Genomic DNA, 20,803 nt, shown 5'->3' on the forward strand with positions numbered 1-20,803 from the left:
AATGCCGATATCATTTGTTTCTACAGACATTCTTGAGTCTTTATTTGTAAGACAAGTGCGTGTGGTCTGGTGACGCAAGTGGCGAGTCAATATGAAATAAGTTTGATAAATAGTGGTTAAAAAATTTTCGTACGATTAACGGTCATGTAGAAACACATCAAATAAAAATCTTTTGGGGAAATAACATTCAGGAAGTGACCTACAGTTGCGGAAGTTCATTATTTTTGGTTTAAGTTTTCCACTGAATTTTGCTCTCTAGTTGTACATTAGTACTACTGGGTTCTTTTACGTAATTTGGCCCTTTTTGTGCGACATTATATAAAATTATTTGATTTTCTTCTTGGGGAATTCTTCTCGTTTATCTCGAAGTTTCTTTCCATCAAAGGCTGGTTTACAATTGAAGACTCGAAAATTTCAAAAGGAATTTTCATCGCCCATTTTACTTGATATTACAATGTTTTCTCATACACTATTTTTTGTACTATTGGGTAGCTTTTAGCCCTTCCCTTATTGTTAGCATGCGTTGAAGACGTCTTTGTTGTCCGGTAAAAAATGTTTTCTGATTCTCTAATTCTATTCAATTTTTTGTCTGTGAATTCTTTAAATAATCTATGAATGACTTGTGTATTTTTCGAATCGGTCGACATTCACAATATTATCACAATATACAAAATTCCCCTATCGCATTTCTCACTAACCTCGCACATTTATAATAACGATTAATATCACCACCATATATCTCCTTTTCCAGGAACAATCGCTTTACAATATGAACACCCTCACAGGTATACTAAATGATCTTTTACGTATCCATCGCGGCCAGTATTATAGTGGAACATGACAAACAAAGAGTTATTCTCATTTCCATATTTGGTAGAAGAATCTAGTTAAACCGTTTTGATTGGGTTATGATATTAAACTTGGGATAGCATTTCAAATGTTCTTTAGAATCTTTGACGATGCTGTTTCGCCTTAAACGTGATTATTTCAAGATACACTCTGATCCGATGAGGTTGTATTCGCCAGAATCTCAACCAAATCGTTGCCAATATATTTAATATAACATTTGTCACTTGTTTATAACAAAGTATCTCAACTTTTCTAGCATTTTATGATAAAAAAAACTGTCTATTGCAAACTGTCTATTCACTTCGACGCCTTTCCGGTTGGCTCTGACGCCTGTCCTTTCCGACTTTAAGCTTGTATCACATCCAGCCCTCGTAGAGATGCAGATGAATAACATGTTTATCGCAATATGAGCCTTCCTTAACTAAAATACAAAGAAATTCAATTTTGAAGCATAAATTCTTGCGAGATGTGAAAGCTAACGAACCATCTGCCATCCATTATTACATTCAATTGCATAATGTGCTCCTCCTTATTGAAATCCTTTAAAGTCTTGTCATCGAAAAAAGATTTTTCTATTCAAGTGTTAACTTAATAGGCAACAATTTACAAAACTGAATACTTTTCACTTTTTTTCCTTTAATAACCAACAGATGTCTGCAATCCGCCATATTTTACTTTACCTGGTTCACCCAGGAGAAAACTGGATATTTCACTTCCATGTTTCCATCAAATTAGTTGTTCCTAAACTGAAACTTCAACGGAAAATCTTTCACCTAAATTAAAAGCGTGTGCATTGGTCGTAAGTTTGCGCGTTATATATATATATATATATATATATATATATAATCACTAGGGCCGTGACAACAGCATATTGTTTTTGTTTTGACTCTTGAGTATATATTATATGAATATATATTGTTTTTATGTAGACCGATGTGGTTCTCGGTTAATTGACTGTCTTACTGTGTCGGATATATACTTGAGTCAAAAGAATATTCTGTTGTCACAGCCCTAATAATCATTTTCGAAGCCAAATAATATTAAGCAGAACATAGCGTTTTATTACTAAATCTCTACTATAATATGAAAGTCACTTTGTGTGTGCGAGTTCCTTTCACATAGGCTCAGTCGTTTCGAAACCTTTTTCAAATTTCACACCAAGATAATTTGTCTGACAGTGTTCTTAGATATGTTTTGTACAGAAATTCATGCGATCAGTATCGAAAATCGACAAAATCTGATCTTTAAAATAACTCCTCTCTCTTATAGATAAAAAAGAATAATTTTTACAGAGGAATATTTTACATTACACTGACCAATGGAGATAATAAAATTTCAGCAAATCATTTCTTAAAAAGAAAAAACAGATTTATTATCATCTGGAGATATAGCTTGCTAGTAGAATATTCGAGTATATATCAAATGATCCCCTGTTCCAGCCTGGGTGTACCTCATATTTTTTTTTCTAATTAATGAGTTCAATTTACTATATAAAAAAAAAGGCACCATAATACAAAATCGCCGCAAGTTATTTTTTTCTTTTGCATATTTTAAAACTAAACATTAATCAGAAATGACTTTTCCGGGACATTCATCGTCAGGCCCAAATATCAACTGACGCGATATTGTAAACGAACGCAGACGGAATTTGATGAACGACATTATCATTATTTAAAAAAGTGTGTGTGTGTGTGTGTGTGAATTAGTCCACCTGGCAAATTACTCCTCTTAATATATAATAATCAATAGATGATTGGTTCTGTAATAATTTACATGCAATCTGCATTAAAGTATCATGGTTAAGCGTATTGCATTACCGAGCAACGCCAGGCTTTCCAGCCTATATATATATATATATATATATATATATATATACACAAAGAATTATAAATGTAAATAGTATCTTTAAAAGTTTAAATATAAAATCATTAACTAATGTTATGCATTTCTTGTAGCCACCCTGGGACGGATGTTCTGCTAGTTTATAATACAACTACGGTGTTTGTCCGAATATGCAATAATAAAAAAAATAAAAACACCTTTTACCAAGATCTTTTCTCGGGTCTAATTTTTAGTTGAATCCAACGGTGATATTAATTTCGTATTAAAACTTTTACAATAATATTAGGAAGTTTGCTTTTGCACCGGACGTTCGTAAACAAAAGTTTTGCAATTTATTCCATTTGATTTTATTTTAGTCTGGGTGCCCGACGTTGCCGGGTGTTTGGGGGTGTGTGTTGATGCAAAAAAAGTCGTAGTAGGCAAGCAAGCTCGAACCCTTACCGCGAAGGAGGAAAAGAACGTGAAAAAATAAAAACGTGACGTCTTTGCTGTTGCGCTCATCGCCAAACCTTAAGTTTTGAAGGTTTAACTTAAGACTAGTCAATAGAAAAGAGGGGATGACTTTCGAAATTATCAGCCAAAAAAGCGATCCCTCCCTGTAGAAAAGAGCCCAGTTGAAGGCGAAGGAATTAATGTTTTTAGCCAATGTTTCGATATTTTCAAAACAATACCGATCTCGTGAAAATCCGTCGCCTCGGTCGAAAGTTTTAGGCATACATACCTACATACATACATTTAAACAGACAGATTAGCAGGCGACCCGATGTTTCCCGGTCGTAAAATACGCTTAGTTATGATATGTAGATTTCGTATTTATTATAGACACAATACTTTATTATTGTATTGTACCCAATATATAGTAGTTATTTCAAAAGTTAAAAAATGACTTCGGTGCCATTAGCTAAAATCGAAACCAGTACATATAATTCGTTACCGTTTGAGATATGCATACACAAAAACTTAAAATAACGTTGTTAAAGCTATAAATGTATATTTGCGTATGCGTAGAAATGTTTAGTCGACTTACGCCTTAACTGTTTTAGCCTGCTAAAAACTAGATCGAATTTTTTTCAGATCCAAATGCTCTATATATCAAGTTTCAAGTCTGTAGACATAAAATTGACATAAGTTTGATATAAACCCTTCCTCATACAGACAAGGTCAATTTGAGATATACATTACAGAACCTAGTTTCATTTGGAGTAGTATTGTCAGTTGCTTATGCATCAATGTTGTTTTGTTTGACAATTAAGCCAGATCGCCTTGATATCGATTTTACAAAATCAAAGCCATTTCTTTAAAGAAAATGCTTGAAATAAAAAAAAACATCATAAAAACTTGTTGTAGAACGATCATGGTGGTAGATTCCGGCTCGATTTCAATGTTAAAACATTTAGAGAGAATAGAAAGTGAACATTAGGTTTACTTTCGATCAGTTTCGTACCTCGTTCCCTTTTTCTTCTTTAGCCTTTGCATTCCATGAGCGATGTTTCTGACAAACTTGATAGAATTGTTATTTTGCGAGTTGGAATCTATCCATATAACGCCCCATTGGCTAATTTTTAATCCTGAAGTAGTATTAAGTTTGTTTTTGTTTTTTGTTTTTTTTTAATTCAAATTGCATCCTGTTCAATTCCGAGTGAATATATTGTTTTGGTGTCATGAGATCATTCTTTCAGGCATTACCCCCTTATCCTCAAAAAAAAAAAAAAGCAGAAAAACCTACCAATACATGTTATGATCTACTACAAGCCTCAACTTTAATTGGAACAATTATATTTTAGAAAGGTTTTAGAATGAATATTTTGAAAACAAAACAACTTTGTAAGTAGTATATATCATATAATAAAAAGCGGACAGTCATCCTTCATCTCTTTTCTCCTGTATTTATTATTACTGGATATTTAATGCGACCGTTAATACCGAACCGTGTTCGTTAGAGTTCAAACCTCTTTCGGACCCCAACGCCGTCTGGTACCGTTGAAAGAAGGAACAAAAGAAACAAAAATAAATAAATACGACTCTGCTTTTTCTTTTCTTTTTTTTTTTTTTTTTTTTTTTTTTTTAGCACAATTCGTTTATTACCGTTTGTTTGTTTGTTTGTTTGTTTGTTTGTTCGTTTTTTTCTCCGTCTCGACGCCAGCGTAAAGTCTTTTGCTGCCATTGCCGGGCCACATGTTTATATCCCCTGACGAGCGTTTTTGTTTCTGCTCCAGTGCACGCCGGCCGTAGAAAACTATTTCTCGTTTTCGACTTTACACGTTCATCTTTTTCAACCGCACTTTTTCTTCTGTCCACGTGGTGTCCATTTTTTCTTTCTTGTCGTGCCAGCTCGCGCACACTTCCTAATTTGCATATGTGCTTTTTTTTTACACAGTGATCACCACTTATCAAGGCCCGGAAGCCACTCAGGGATAAGGGTTATTGCAAGTACATTACGTTAGTGTGGAGATTTGATGAAGTGTTTACTTAAGGGGCGGTTCATTAGGAATTTGTTAACATTGAACTTGAAGATATCCAAGTCGTAGTCCGGTGGGAAGCAGGCAAACGGAACAGTTCCACAGGCGTGCAGTTCTAAGAAAGAAGCTTTGTTCATGGAATCCGCGTTTTGATTTAGGCACAGATATAGAGTGGGGAAAATTTTCACAGTGGATTCAGCTAGACGGGTGTTTTTCGTGAAAGATTGGCGAGGAGGGGGACCAGAGATTGGAGTTCAGACGACCACCTGCCATGGAAATAACGATAAAACAAGGATAGGCTCGCAACATCTCTTTTGTGGGAGAGAGGTTGCAGGGTAGAGAAAAGGGCATCCCCCACTAAGCCACGAAGTCTATTTTGTACTCTGTCAAGGCAGGATAGGCTGTTTTTAGCAGCTCCTGCCCAGATATGGCAACAGTACTCCATCCTTGGACGTACTTGGCTTTTATATAGATAGAGAATTGCATCAGTAGTGAGATATCTTCTGGAGCGGTAGAAGGATCCCACCATCTTTCCAGCGACCTTGGCAACAGACTTGATGTACGTGTTCCATTTCAGATCAGGAGTAAAGGTCAAACTCAGAAGCTTGTCAAAACACGGGGCGTCACCCAGACGAGAGCCATCCATCACAATTGATGCCAGATGGGGATCAGAGCGTTGATGATGTAAGGATAGGAGTTTGGTTTTGGATGCATTAAAGGTAACCAGCCACATCTTCCTCCACTGAACCACGCGCTCGAGATCAGAGGAGAGAGAATCAGATAGAACTTCGTCATTTACAGCCTTTGATGTGTTGCCGTAGATGGTCGTGTCATCAGCATAGATGTCAACGAATGATTTAAGTATGTGTTTAGGGAGGTCATTGATGTAGATCAGGAAGAGAGTTGGGCCCAGGATTGACCCCTGAGGGACTCCAGCATTTATAGTGCTCTTTATCGTCTGTTGCTGCTGTTAATATCCTCGCACATCATCTTATAGCTCCTGCTGATATTTTCCGACGCGCTCACACGCTTTCTGTTACGGATTATCCGCTATGGTACGTAGCATTAGGGTTGCGGTTTTTTTTTTTGTTTTGTTTTTTTGTAAAGTTGAATTTTTTTCCGCTCTTCATCAGATGTTGAAATAATTCCTCAAGGCACGTAAACACAGCTTTGTAAAGCGTTAGAATTTATAAAATGTTATAGTCGATTTGAAATGTTGAATAAATTGTCATTTGAAAATTCGAATCATTTATGGATGAAAATCAACCTTTTTATATATTTTTGTCACGTGTGAAGCAAAGCAGTAATGCAGAATTGTATGATGTTAAATATTTTTTAAACTTTTTTTTTTAATTTCAGAATGAAGACGTCAAAGAAAATTTATCTTTCGACTTATTGGTATTAGAGGTAAGTAAATTCAAGATTAGCAACTCTCCCTCCCCGGCTATTGGTGAATTAACAACTTGTAATTAACCAGGCGTAACGGATGAATTACTGGGTAAAATTCAGTTCTAAGCGAAAAAATTCTGGAGATTGAAGATTCAATTTCCAGTGCAGGCGATACTAAGAATAAAATTGCGAATAACTTAAGAGTTCTATTCTGTCATGGCTGACAAAATTAAAGCAAACTACTACCGTAATTAAATAAAGAGCTTCCGTGCAGATTCTAGAGCTCACCAGAAAGATTCCTGCTTTCGACAAGATATAACAGAAGAAGGCTGGAAGTTACATCGGCCGAAACGGTATGAGAATAACACTCATGGTGAGGACAGTACTCCGAATAATCCAAACAATACAAATTATTAATCCTATTGAAAAACAACTTGAAAACAATTAATTTCGCCATTAAATACCCCAGACATAAAATTTAAAAAAACAAACAAACAAAACAAACGTTTTGAAATGCATCCTATGTAATCTGCGTGTTTTGCTAATTGAAAAAAAAGCATTTCAACTTGAAGCGTGATAGACAGATGGGGCGATGATGTCTCCTATAAAAATTCCTTTAATTATCTAAAAATCTTATTTCAACTTTAAACGAATCATTTAATGTGATACATGAATCCATTAAGAATGAAATCAGTTTTATGTCTCAATAATCACATGCGGTATTTTTCCTTATTGCTAAAGAACAAAGTAAAATGACTTTTCGCTTTATTCTCAAAGAACAAAACTGGTTAGTTTTACAAGAAAATATAACTCCCATGGATTCAATAGTTTATATCCCTTTAAGATAAGTAAAATTATTTTTCCGAAAACATATTAAATCAATTTTATATGCTCACTTGCGACAACTAAAATCAATATATGATAAAACCTATTTCAACTTCAAAAGTAAAACAGACGGGTGAATATTGTCTCTTATAGAAATTATCTAAAAAAAAAAAACTTTCCTGAATTTTGAGATGAGGATAGGTTATTCGTATTTGGATTCATCCGACTACTGTTCTCATATTGAGTGTGATTTTTTTTTTTCACAACGTTTCGGTCGATTTAACCTCCGACCTTTTTCAGATGTATCTTATCGAACTCTGGAGTTTTTCTGTCGAACTCGAGAATTGCTTAAGACCTCTGTCCAGTCATGGCTGACGAAACAAGAACACGCTACCCTCGTGAAGTAAATAAAGGGTTCAGCTCGAAATTCCGTTTAAATTCCAGAGTTCGACAGAAACATTCCCGAGTTCGACAAGATACACCTGAAGGTCAGGGGTTACATCAACCGAAACGTGAAAATCACATTCAAGATGAGAACAATAATCAGATGAATCCAAATAATACATCTACAAATTTTACTTCAACTTCATGGTGGATCTAAAACGAATCTTTTAATGATACGTTAATCCATTAACAATTAAATCAGTTTTATGCATCAATAATAAGTAGACTTTTTTTTCTTATTACTAAAGAATATAAAGTAAAATGACTTTTGCTTTTATTCTGATAAAATAAAACGGATTTGTTTAGAAGAAAATATAATTAATAATTTATCTCAAATCAGAACAATACAACCGAAACCATACATGTCTGTCGTCTCTTGGGAGCAAAGTACCCGGTGTAATGTTGGGATATAGGTAACTTTAATAAAATATTGTCTTTTTAGCTTATAACGTTGAGAACTCTACGAATTAACTTTTACATCAATACAATTTCATTACTTTCTGAGGCAGTTTTCTCTTTCCTTTGGGAATATATATATATATATATATATATAGTGAGGGGGGCGTTGCCCGGACGTAAAATATGCTTAAATATATTTTCATTTGTCAAGATTTCGTATATATTACTATGGGGTCGTGATTTCAAAAGTAAAAAAAAAGTATATAGGTGCCATCAGCTAGAATCGAAACCGAAAGCAAAACTGTAGCATTCAAAGCTGGTGACGTTATCACTGTACCAACGTGACACGCATATAAACCGATTAAAAGTAAACTAGTAAAATAAGATGAATGTACAACATGTTTAACAATTTTTTTTTTCAATTTCGACCCATTTTGACCTCTTTTAAAAACAATTTAAACCAGCTAAAGGCCCGTAAAAGAACGACCTATAAAACTCTAATCATTTGAAGCCTTTAGTGCCGCTCTGCGACTTTTAGTTTTGGAGATAGTTTGAAAATATGGAGACAGACAGCCGTTTATATATATATATATATATATATATATATATATATATATATTTCCTTGTCAGATTCTGAAAACGCAACCATTGAAACAAACAAAGAACGCATAACTACAAAATAACCAGTTATGATTTCATTTACTGCTTCTATTCGGTTCATGTTAAGCAATTGAATACCGTGGGATTTTTGTGTTTTGCTGAAAGTTCTAATTCTACTAAGATTACGCATAAAACATGTTATGACGCCCATCTACTCACCAATGGAAGACCAGACATCTCCACATCAACAGAAGTCAATCATTAGCAGTTAAAATTCGAAAATGATATAGAATCCTGAAACATTAAGAACTGAGTAAAATTTATTTTTACTAAGTAATAACAAAATTGCCTCAAACTGTCATATTTTAAGTTTATTCCTCTCGGACGGTCTTATAACTTGAAAAATTTTTTATGTCAATTTGTATATTTTGGATTATTCGGACTACATTTTTCGGCAGATGTAACTATCGACCTTTATCAGGTGTATATTGTCAAACTCGATAATCTATACGGAATTTCGAAAAGAACCTTTTAATTCATGGGGGTGGTATACTCTCGTTTTGTTAGTCATGAACAATTAGAAGTCTCAAGTAACTCGCAATTGTATTCTTAGTATCGCTCGCACTACAAATTGAACCTTCAACCTCCAGAAGTTTTAAAAGAATTGAATGTGAGAATAACTCAAGAATAATACTCCTTTCTAGATGCCTGATTAGTTTTCAGAGCTTTAGTCTGGAACTGGCGTCTCACTATGTAGCTTTCTCACCCTAGCGCAATAGTATTTCTAATAATTCTTGCCACCGATTTCCGCTTCGGAAAATTCTCTTCGACAGTACAGCTATATTAGAATACGAGAATAACAAACAAAGACTACAGATATTAAAAGTTCTATGAAGACTTTGTGGTGCGCTGAGACTCCTCCCAGTATAACATATCTGAGAATTATATTTTATACTAGACTGGGTGCCCGGCATTGCCCTGGTGTTTGGAGATGTGTGTTCAGCAAAAAAAAAAGAAGCAGTAGTGCGCAAGCAAGCTTGAACCTGTACCGGGAAGGAGGAAAAGAGCGTGAACAAAATGTGGCGTCTTCGCTGTTGCGCCAATCGCCACATCGGAAGTGACGAATGTTTAAATTAAGGCTAGCCAATCGAAAGGAGGCGATGACTTTCGAAAATATCGGCGAAAAAAGCGACCCCTCCCTGTAGAAAAGAGTCCAGTTGAGGGTGAAGGAAATAAATCTTTAGCCAATTTTTCGATATTTGTCGTGCGATGTGTCGACTTCAAAACGATATCGATCTCGTGAAAATCTATCGCCTCTGTAGAAAGTTTTAGGCATACATATATACATACAAACATATATACAAACATACAAGCATATATACAAACATACAAGCATATATGAAAACATACAAGCATATACATATATACAAGTATATATATATATATATATATATATATATATATATATATATATATATATATATGTAAATGTTGGTTCGTTCGGAGTTAATTGTCTAAAAAACCACTGGACGGATGGCTTCCACGTTTTGGTATAATATGTTTACTATGTCGATGTGTGTTTTTATATATTTCTTTTTAATTATAACTTTATACTTAATTTTTCTATGATAAATAGGTGGATTTCTTTGTACCGATAGGCCATTTTTTTATTTAGGGACAATTATTTATTACTGCTTCCTGTCACGTGACCAGTGTTACAATTTTGCGGTTTTCCTGCTAGATCTGGAGATTTCGTTTACAATCTAGCGGGAAATTCTAGAAAATATAGAGGTATTTGGCACCCAGGCACCCGCATTAGATTGCTTGAAAATACTTTAAAACATAAAATAAACTCATTCATGTAAGTAAAAAAAAAAGTAGCATTTATTGCCTTTGGTAACAATTATTTATTGATTATTTGTTTTGTTTTTCACCTTTTTTTCGACTAACCATTCTTAAATCTCACTATAAAATCGATTTTTCCAAGTACATTTTAGGTGGGGGGGGCATTCCAATCTCCCCGAAGGGGTTTGTATTACTGTACACATAGATTCGAAAAAGTTGTCAAAAAACAAATATATAACAAATAAATGTTATCAAAGGCAAGATAAGTTACTTTTCTGCCAAACTGGCTAGCGATTTTCTGGACATTTCTTTCTCCTGATCTCGCGGGTATTTTTAAATCTCAGTTGACAACATTGCATCACTAAAAAAACACCACAGGCTTAATGTAAACAAAATGTGTTTACAATATCGGTAAATTTTCAATGGGTTTATTGATAATGTAACTATGTGATTGAACTTTAATTTAAATTAACCACACGTGGTCGCAAAATGAATGCCGACGCTCAAAGTGTATACACATTTTGATTCCTCCCTTTACTTAAAAATTCACCAAAAATCAGGAAATTAACGAATTTTAATGAAAATTGCAGTATTTTTCAAATAATGATCGCAGAATATAATGAACTAATTATTTTTACTTAACTCTTGGTGAAAATGTTTTATTTTGTTTAAACAAAAAGTACGTTTACTAAAGTTATGGTTTTCAGTAATAAATAAAAAACGCAAGAATTTATTTTTGCTTTTTTTTAAAGCATCGTAATTTGTAACAATAAAAAATAATTTTTACAGTAACATTACGAAAAAAGCCCCTAAAGTCCGTATTAATGTATTCGATATAACTCGAAGAAAAATGAATTATCGGATACTATTCAGGAAATTAAAGATTCAATTAGATTCCTATTTCAGTCACCGAAATTATTTAGGGTGAAATGAGTTTAGGAATTTATAGCCAAACCTAAATATTTTTTTTTTTTTGTAAATATCCAGATACGCTACTACAGAACACCGGCCACTCTAATTTGTTTGGGGGGGTGAAGTTGGGGCGCGCGCGCGCCAACATCACATCCGCCCCCCCCCGCTCGCGCCCCCAATGTACAAAGTAAAATCTTCGGAAAATGTTAAATGGTGTTCTAATTGGTAAATGTCGGTGCGTTACTTACGGAAAATTTGAAAATTCGATGTTCCAGGTAAAAAAAAAACAGATAAATTACCCCCCCTACTCCAACTTGGTGTGCTTTCCTTTTCTTATTTTATTTCTTTTTCCGCTAATTTTAAATTTTCCACCCAAAAAGCGCTATGATGTATTTTTGAAAATGAGAAAATTCTATGTCCTGGAAAAAAAAATCCCCTCCCCCAACATAGTTTGCTTGGTGAAGCCGTCGTTTATGCTACAGCGTGCATGCGCGTAGCATAAACGGATGCTGCAAAATGGTGGAAAGAAGTTCGTGGGTTCAGGGGTAAATACCATGCAAACGGTAAATTTGCCCCAAGTTTGACTATCAGATTCGTTGTCAGCGACCTCAATTGCCTATAAAAAAACAAATTAGAGTGGTCGGTGTTCTGTAGTAGCGTATCTGGATATTTACCTTTTTTTTTCTTGCTTAAAAAATAGCATTAATACAGTAAGTTAGGTAAACTGGCTTTTTCGTTTAAAAATGGAATTATTTCCCTTTCGTTATTAACTTTTTTTTTAAATTTTTTTTTTTTTAATAAATATTTTGTTTTTTATATACATAAAGTACAATTGTTGAATGTTACTGTTTTGATTATATTCGTTTGGGGGGCACAATTAAAAAATTAAGAAAGATTAAAATGAAGCAAAATTTAAGTTTCCGTTCCATTTTTACAACAACCGTAAAACAGTGCATACTCAGCAAGTTTTATCGTAATTTATAAGCATATTGAAACACTAAATCAACATTTTATTTATTTTTTTGCATAATTAATGATGGAAGTATTTTTCTGTTTATTTTCTTAACATCTGTTAAAAAAAATAATTTGTATATTCTCTTGAAAAAAAGAATTACACTTTTCTCTACTTTCACATGTGTTCCATTTTAACAAACTGAGCCACAGCAACGCGTGGCCGGGTACAGCTAGTATATATATATATATATATATATATATATATATATATATATATATATATGATGATTGCAACGTCTTGTCAGACGAGTGCCACTCCCTCAGACATTTAAAATCCATGAGCCCAAATGCCTGAGGGAGTATCTATACAAATATGATGTTACAGAGGCTTAGCTTTGTACGACAGCTAAGTCTCTCCCTCTCTGTTCAAAATGTTGAGATCCAGCAACAAGCAAGAGCAAGGTAGCCAGCAACAAATTAAACTGCAGACCAGCTTAATGCGGGTAATGGTCTTCCGCTTTATGGTTTTTTAATTTGCTTCTCCTAGAAAGGTTGCCTTCACCACGGCTTACAGGAGCTCTCTCCACCCCAATACACATATACACACACAAATATACACGGTGCTAGTTGTCCGTTGGCCCAGAAAAAGAGTTCATTCGCCCTTTGGAAGGTCTTGTTTTTAATCCTTCAGGGAGACTAGCCGCCCTCCGCACCAAACAAGTCTGGTGGGGGAATCAGTTTAGTCGCCGGTGACCCGACCATGAGGCAGGTAGTACTGGGTTACATGGTACCAGTAGCACATGACATGACATGACCTGACATGACATGTGTTTATATATATGACAAAACCTCCCCTCATCGTCTGTCTTATTTGAATGGGTCAACCATTCCACGTTATAGACGTTGAAGTCACCACAGATGTGGATGTTAACCGAGGGATGTGCAGACAGGATGTAGTCTATTTTCTCAGATGTGCTCTTAAAGATAGTAACTCCGCTGTTGTGGGGGCGATAGAGGGCAAATATAAATGCAGTGGTCTAAGCAAGTGCAACCCGGAAGCACATATAAGGTAAATTAGGATCTTCTCTAGAGATATCCCTGCCACATGGGAAGCTATCTTTAATTTAGGCACATATTCCATGCCCATAGCGATCTTGGGGGTCAGATTTAGCTGTTAAGTTAGAGTATCCGTTAATTATGAACTCATCTAGGGAAGTGTTCGGCGCTATTCCAGTTTCGCTTAGAAGTATGTTCGGTTTCGTCTCCTGTAATTGGGTTGGAACGTAGACCCCTGATTTGGAGAAGGAGACCTGATAGTAGTGGTCCACGTTGGAAGATGGGGTTCTAGGTTTATTAGAGCTTTTTTTTCAGGAGGTTTTGGGATTTGTGGAACAGGTCGGCATACTTGGTTAGAGCAGTACAGAGAGGGAAAGTAAGAGAGAAAAAGACATGAAACTTTTTTTTGTAGCACATGAAAAGGTAAAGCCGTAACAATTACTCACTAGTATAGCATCGAGAGGCCCCACCAGAGACTACTGCATGGTCCAGATCCATTCACCAAATGGCAATACAGCAGTCCCAGTACTTTGCGCCTGCTGATAGGACAGCCTCCTTAGTGGTTAATCCAAGGTTTGGGTCCCTGACTATCAGGCGGATAACGTCAGCCCAGACAAAACGTTTACCTCTAGCACCCTTACTAGTGACATGGCCACAAGGATAGACATAGACAGAAAAATTTTCCGACATCTCAGACTACTGTTCACCAAGTACTACCGACCTTTAAGCAGCTTTTTCTTCACCATTTGTCAGAAAAATCACTCATTTGAATGAGGACTGAGGGACAAAAAAGGAGAAGCGAGAGTTACTGGAGCTGCTGATAACACATCCACTGTATTATCTACTCTCCATTAAAAAAAAAAGAGAGAAGGGGAATGGGTATAAGTGACTTATTTATATCTAAGTAATAAGTCCGGTGCTAAATTATCAATTCAGGACACTTTTGATGATAATCTCTCCTCCCATATTAATGGGTGGAAGTTTGTCGTTATCTATCTCTAGTTTGAATCATTGGAGTTTCACCTTATAATTAAAATCCACAATTAACTTTTGTCAATTTGTAAAGTCGGCTTAATATTTATTTACATTCGAGTTTAGATAATTATTCAAGGTTTTAATTTAGGAGGTTCGTTTTTATAGGTGACTTTTACTTTGCTGTATTATATTTCGAATATAATTGAAAATAAAACTAACTATATTAGATGGTTTGATTGGCTAGCCAGGAAGCAAGCATTTTCAATACAGGCAAGATTGCTATAATCTTTTAATCGAGGACTGAATTTCACGAAATTAACACTTTATAAATGCAATTTCTATTTCGACAAGCACTTCCATCTAGCATTATGTTTTTGATTGCTTTGCAGTATTTTGACATGCTGCCTCTTAGGTTTATTACACGGTTTGAGAGTTTCTAATTATAAGAACACTTACTCGGAATTTTATTTATGTTGAAGCTCCATAACAATCACAACTAAGTCATCGTTATTCTCACCCGCATAGATAAATAGAACAGTCAGATGAGTTTGGTAAGAAAATATTTTTGTTGTCCTCATAGTCAAATATCGTTTACGGTGAGCTAGTTTGAAAACTACGCTAAATGAGTACAAATCTAGACACACAAAAAATATTTACGTAAAAAAAATATACATAAAAAAAAACATACATAGTTTTTTCTTGTTGGTCTGATGTTGCTGATGAAAACTCGACACCATGATAAAACGCGGATATCCAGCTCACGGTTTAATTTTATGTCATCTGTGCACGGGTATAACGCCTCTCAATGTTTTTTTTTTTTAATTATTATTATAAGGCACATACTTTGAACTAGTTGCTAATTGTAGTATCTACTCTAATGCTACAGTTTAGTCTTTCTGTCCAGTTACTGGAGACCTCGTTCGCATTTATGTTTTTTCCAATTACAGTGTCAAGTTTGGAGAGCTGAATTTTTTCAAGTAAAAATCTAAAATGCACCAAACATTTTCTTTTCTTTTCTTTTTCAAAATTCATTCATGTTATGTAAAATCAAAACAAAAATACTTCTTCTCAATATGACAACCAAATAAAACGCCACAAATCAATATTTGAAGAAGTTGAAGCATAAAAACTTTATCGAAAATTACTGGATTTATCATTAACTAGCTCGAAAAGGTTTCCCGAATTATTTGGATTCCTCGGATTACTGTTCTCATCTTGAGTGGCATTAAAGGCTCAATTCTCAGAGTGGGCAACCGCAAAATAAAATTGCGAATTACTTAGGACCTCTATCCAGTCATGACTGGGATCAAGTAGGAATTTTGGCTTAGACGAAGTAAGAATGTTCTCAAGACATAGTATGCATATATATATATATATATATATATGTATATATATTAGTTCATTTAATCACATAAATTAATATACGAAAGTATAATTTTATGCGTAAACTTTAAGTATTTACTTCAACAGTGCTCAATACATCAGTAGAGCTTGGTAGTAAGTTATAAAAATATATATGGCAATTAAGCGACACAGAATATTCCGCGTTTCATCCACGCTAGGATTTGGCAGGTTTATGTGAAGAGTTGTGGTTGCCTTGCATATTTAAAAACGCACATTCTATTGAGTCTCACTTAGCTCCTGAGATCGTTTGGCACTCTCAAAAGAATTTATTTCGCCACACCAAAGAATAGATATGGAAAGGATTAATTTTGAAACCTCACTAAAAAAAAACATCCCCACACCTAGCAAGCATAGCTATATTATTAAATTAATTCAAAAAATAGATGAACTAATACGCCGAATGCGATGGCGAGTAAATTTCTTCCTTAAAAATGAACACATAAACCAAAAGGGATCCTATCGTTTTAAAACCCTAAAAAATGCAAAAGCAGTAGACCTTTTGATAAACTTTGAAAATGATCTTTTAAACGTAATTAAAAATTTAGAATTCCACAATCAACATAACGATTTCCAAAGGAAACTACACAAAATCGTTAGAAACATAAACAACTATCTTTGTAAAAGCAGATAAATCGTTGTAAAAGTAGATAAAACTAGAAGTTTTTATAAAATGGATGAGCAACAATATAACAAACTAATTACAAAAGACATAAAATACTGGATACAAACGAATGCGACTACATAAATATAATAAATACTGAAAGTAAAAAAAATCACCGATAAATTAAAAATTAGCGATAAAGTTGGCAAATTGAAACCAAGAGAAGCATACATTTTGCTCAAAGACCACAAATGTGACTTCAATAATAACCCCAGCACTCGCTTGATAAACCCAACTAAACCAGAAATAGGTACAATTAGCAAAGCACTACTTTCTAGAGTAAACAAACAAATCAAACAAGACCTAGAATTAAACTATTGGCAAATACTGCCGAAGCAATCACTTGGTTTAAAAATATAGAAAACAAAAATAAATGTACGTTTATACAGTTCGACATCATAGACTTCCATCTCTCGATATCCGAAGAACTTTCCAACATTGCCCTGGAGTTTGCCGAGGCGTACACTGATATATCATCTGAGGAAATCCACATTATTAAAAAATGTAGAAAACTAGTTTTAGTAAATAACAATAACCAATGGATAAAAACTAAAATGACAATTTTTTTTTGAATTGGCGTAGGTACTCTAGTTTCTTCAGAGACATCAGTTCTTGTGGGATTATACATTCTATATCCCCTCACGAGCATATTTGATACTACGGATATCGGCCTATATAGAGATGATGGACTAGCTATAATAAAAGACTCCAACAAAGTCAAGGGAGATAACTTGAAGAAAATCATACACAAAGAAATGAAAAAAATAGGCCTAAAAATAGACGTACTAGCTAACATAGAAATAACAAACTTCCTGGACGTCACGTTAAATTTAGATAAAAACTTATATGAACCCTACTTAAAAGATAACGCTACTCCAATATACGTAAACCCTCTAAGTCCAATGACCCACCATCAATTATAAAACAGATCCCTAACTCGATCCTAAATAACTCAAGCGATGAAAATTTATTTAACAGGTCAATCAATATCTACGAAACAGCCCTAAAAATAGTGGATACAAACATATTGATATCAAATATAAGCAACAAAGTACCAATAACAATAAAATTAAAAATAGAAGAAAAAATGTAATCTGGTATACGGCGCGATACAATCAAATGTTAAAAACGAAACTTGGAAAGAAATTTCTAGATCTCATCGAAAAGCACTTCCCCGTAACCAATTCCTTACACAAAATTTTCAATAAAATAACCTAAAGTTATCATACAGCAACTGCGAAAATTTAGAGATAATAATTAAAGCATATAATAACAAAATATTAAATAAAAGCAATGAAAACAACAACAAAATAAACAATAAAAAGGCGGGCATCATGATAAAACAAGACTTACACAAAGAACATATATGTAACTAGTAGAAATAATAATAATAATAATAATCACAAATCCGGAGAACGACAACCATAGTAAAAATAAAAATACTAATAATGAACAAGATAAATGCAACTGTAGATCCCGCACACTTTGCCCACTTCAAAATAAATGTCTAAACAAAAGCATAGTTTACCAGGCCACAATATTTGTGAAAGAAAACCCGAATAACAAGAAATATTACCTAGGTATGACTTTCAAACCCCCATATTATGACCACAAAAGTACATTCAAAAATAAAAAATACCGAATGAAAACAACACTAGCAAACGAATACTGGGAACTCAAAGAAAACAGATGTTCGCCGGTAGTCGATGGAAAATAATAAGACAAGCAAACACATGTAGAGACCTAGACGATCCATGCAGATTATGCTTCTTGAAAAACTTGCTATCCTATACTTTAAAGAACTCCAAAATCTATTAAACTGCAGGACAAAAATAGCGAACAACTGTGTACACAGTATAAACTTTACTCTAGGATAACGATAAAAAATAATTTTAAAATTAACAATAAAATAGAAAATAAATAAATGAAATAAACATACATATACATAAATTATCATATATATATATATATATATATATATATATATATATATATATATATATATGATAATTCATGTATATGTATGTTTATTTCATTTATATATGTATATATATATATATATATATATATGTATATATATATATATATATATATATATAACACGGCATAATCACGTTGACACACCGGTTCCCGTCAGATCACTGAAGTTAAGCAACGTTGAACCTGGCTAATACCATATGGGTGACCATTTGGGAATTCTAGGTGCTGTATGTGCTTTCCGCTTATCTCAGCATTGTTTCCAGTCGTCCTAAACCTCCGTTTGCCACTGGTATTCAACAATGTTGACTCAGGAGAGGTGTGGTTGTAGATTGCGCAACTCTTGCCACAGAAATTTCACGCGCAGGCACCCTTACCGTGGGTATCCATAGTCTGTCAAGACTGAAGGAAGCCTTTTTATATAACATATTAAAACAAAATAAAAAATATAGACAAAGCACATTTAACTACACCTAGGTTTAAAATAGGTCAGATCACTAGATATCTATGCTTCCCGCTAAAAAAGCACACAAAGGAAGGGTTGAAACTAAGGTCAACTGTGCCTTTGTCCTGTAAGTGCCTTCCAATTGGCTGATTAGGAAGGGAACGGTGGAAACTAGGAAGCTGATTGGCTAATTAAAAACTCAATAGAATGTGCGTATATAAAAACGCGAGACAACCACAACTCTTCGCGTAAGCCTGACGAATCCTAGCATGGATGAAACGCGGAATATTGTGTGTAGCTTAATTGCCATATTTTTATAACTTATATAGGGAGAGAGAGAGAAATTTTGATTATAACTCGAAAGTTGAATTATCCTGTTTGGCATCATGCATTTACTTGGGCACTAATATTTTCCATATCTTCTCAACAACTTGTGGTTTCATAGCTGTATGTCTTTGATGGATATTTTAATAGCTATTTGGGTTCGGCGAGTGTAGTCTGTCAAGCTATAAGGATGCTTGCAGTCTAATCGATCGGTTACGGCTGCCTGGAGATATTCCATTGATCCGCCAAATCTTGTAAATGGAATTGGATACAATAGAAATTTTTTTGAATGCACCACATGTGGTGGGTGGAAACGTTCCTTCGATCCGGACATTTTGTTAGATCGTTTACTTGTATTTAATTATTGGAATTCTTTTTGAGATGAGTAATTTGTATATTTAATTTATTTGCTCATCTTTATAGTTGCTGTTTCACGATGTTTCGGTCAACTCCTCTTCTGGCCTTCGTCAGGTTGTTAATCGTGACGGGATAGGAATGCTGAATCTTCAACTGTATCTTTGGTAATTACTGCCTTCAATAGTTGTTGCCGTCTCACCAGATTTTGGCCAACTAATCCTCTCGCTGGCTTTGGGTAGGATTGAAACCACTACCTTCAGACGATGCTCACCTTGAACTAGAGATTCCAACAATGGAAGATCAGATAAAAAAAAAAACCTAGGATTTATGAGACCAAAATATCCAACCTTGATCGCCCTTTGGGGCCCGTGGCAATAGAGACGTTGAATCTCGTCGTGGAACAGCTATAAAGATGAGGATAATAGTCCGCAAATAAATACGATTTACTTGATTCGCCATTTGAATAATTCATCATTTACGCATTCATACTTCTGGGAAATGTATGAACTGCAATTCCACTCGATTGTGAGTACAAGAGCAACTTGTTTCCAATTAATGAACACAATACTATGATACTAATTCTCTTATAATATGGCCGTTTCAAGTTCAATGTCATCAAATATTTGAATCATTCTCTTAAATAATCATTTTTTTCAATCGATCATCTCATATTGTTTACTATCTGACAATCGCATCATCCTTATACTCGAATGGCTTTTCGCATTAGTAAGTGGTGAATTATTAGTATAAAAATACTATGAATGATTTACAATGTTTGGTTGCGGCCATGTGTAAAAGGTTAAAATACTGTGAGGTTATTTATCAACCTCCCACATGGGATGATGTGACACAAGGGTCAGAAAGTGGGATTTGAAAAGCCGCAGCACCATCGGTTCATGCGATTGCAATGAACTAACCCCTTCAAGGGGAGGTAAAGCCTGGTATGGTGAACCCCTTAGAAGTGCAAAGGCCAGATACATACCTCAGTTAACAGGGAACAAATCACCTCAACAATAACCTAGATTCTGTTTGCTTTGATCCCGAGGGAAAGTAAAATGTTCAAAACTAAAAAAAATAATCTAAATG

The 20,803-nt window shown here is 34.4% G+C and overlaps 1 protein-coding gene across 12 annotated transcripts in view; it reads left to right on the forward strand.

Annotated features, from left to right (window-relative positions):
* LOC145286342 (microtubule-actin cross-linking factor 1, isoforms 6/7-like) overlaps positions 1-20,803 on the forward strand; it is a 770,369-nt gene that overhangs the window by 191,094 nt on the left and 558,472 nt on the right. For all 12 annotated transcript variants that reach the window (XM_080135266.1, XM_080135265.1, XM_080135270.1 and 9 more), the window contains exon 3: positions 6,510-6,557. In XM_080135266.1, coding sequence (XP_079991392.1) covers positions 6,510-6,557 — 48 coding nt within the window. The remainder of the gene's footprint in view (positions 1-6,509; positions 6,558-20,803) is intronic.

This window comes from Euprymna scolopes, chromosome 10, assembly GCF_053919585.1.
Source record: "Euprymna scolopes isolate OS-2025 chromosome 10, ASM5391958v1, whole genome shotgun sequence".
Lineage (NCBI taxonomy): Eukaryota > Metazoa > Mollusca > Cephalopoda > Sepiida > Sepiolidae > Euprymna > Euprymna scolopes.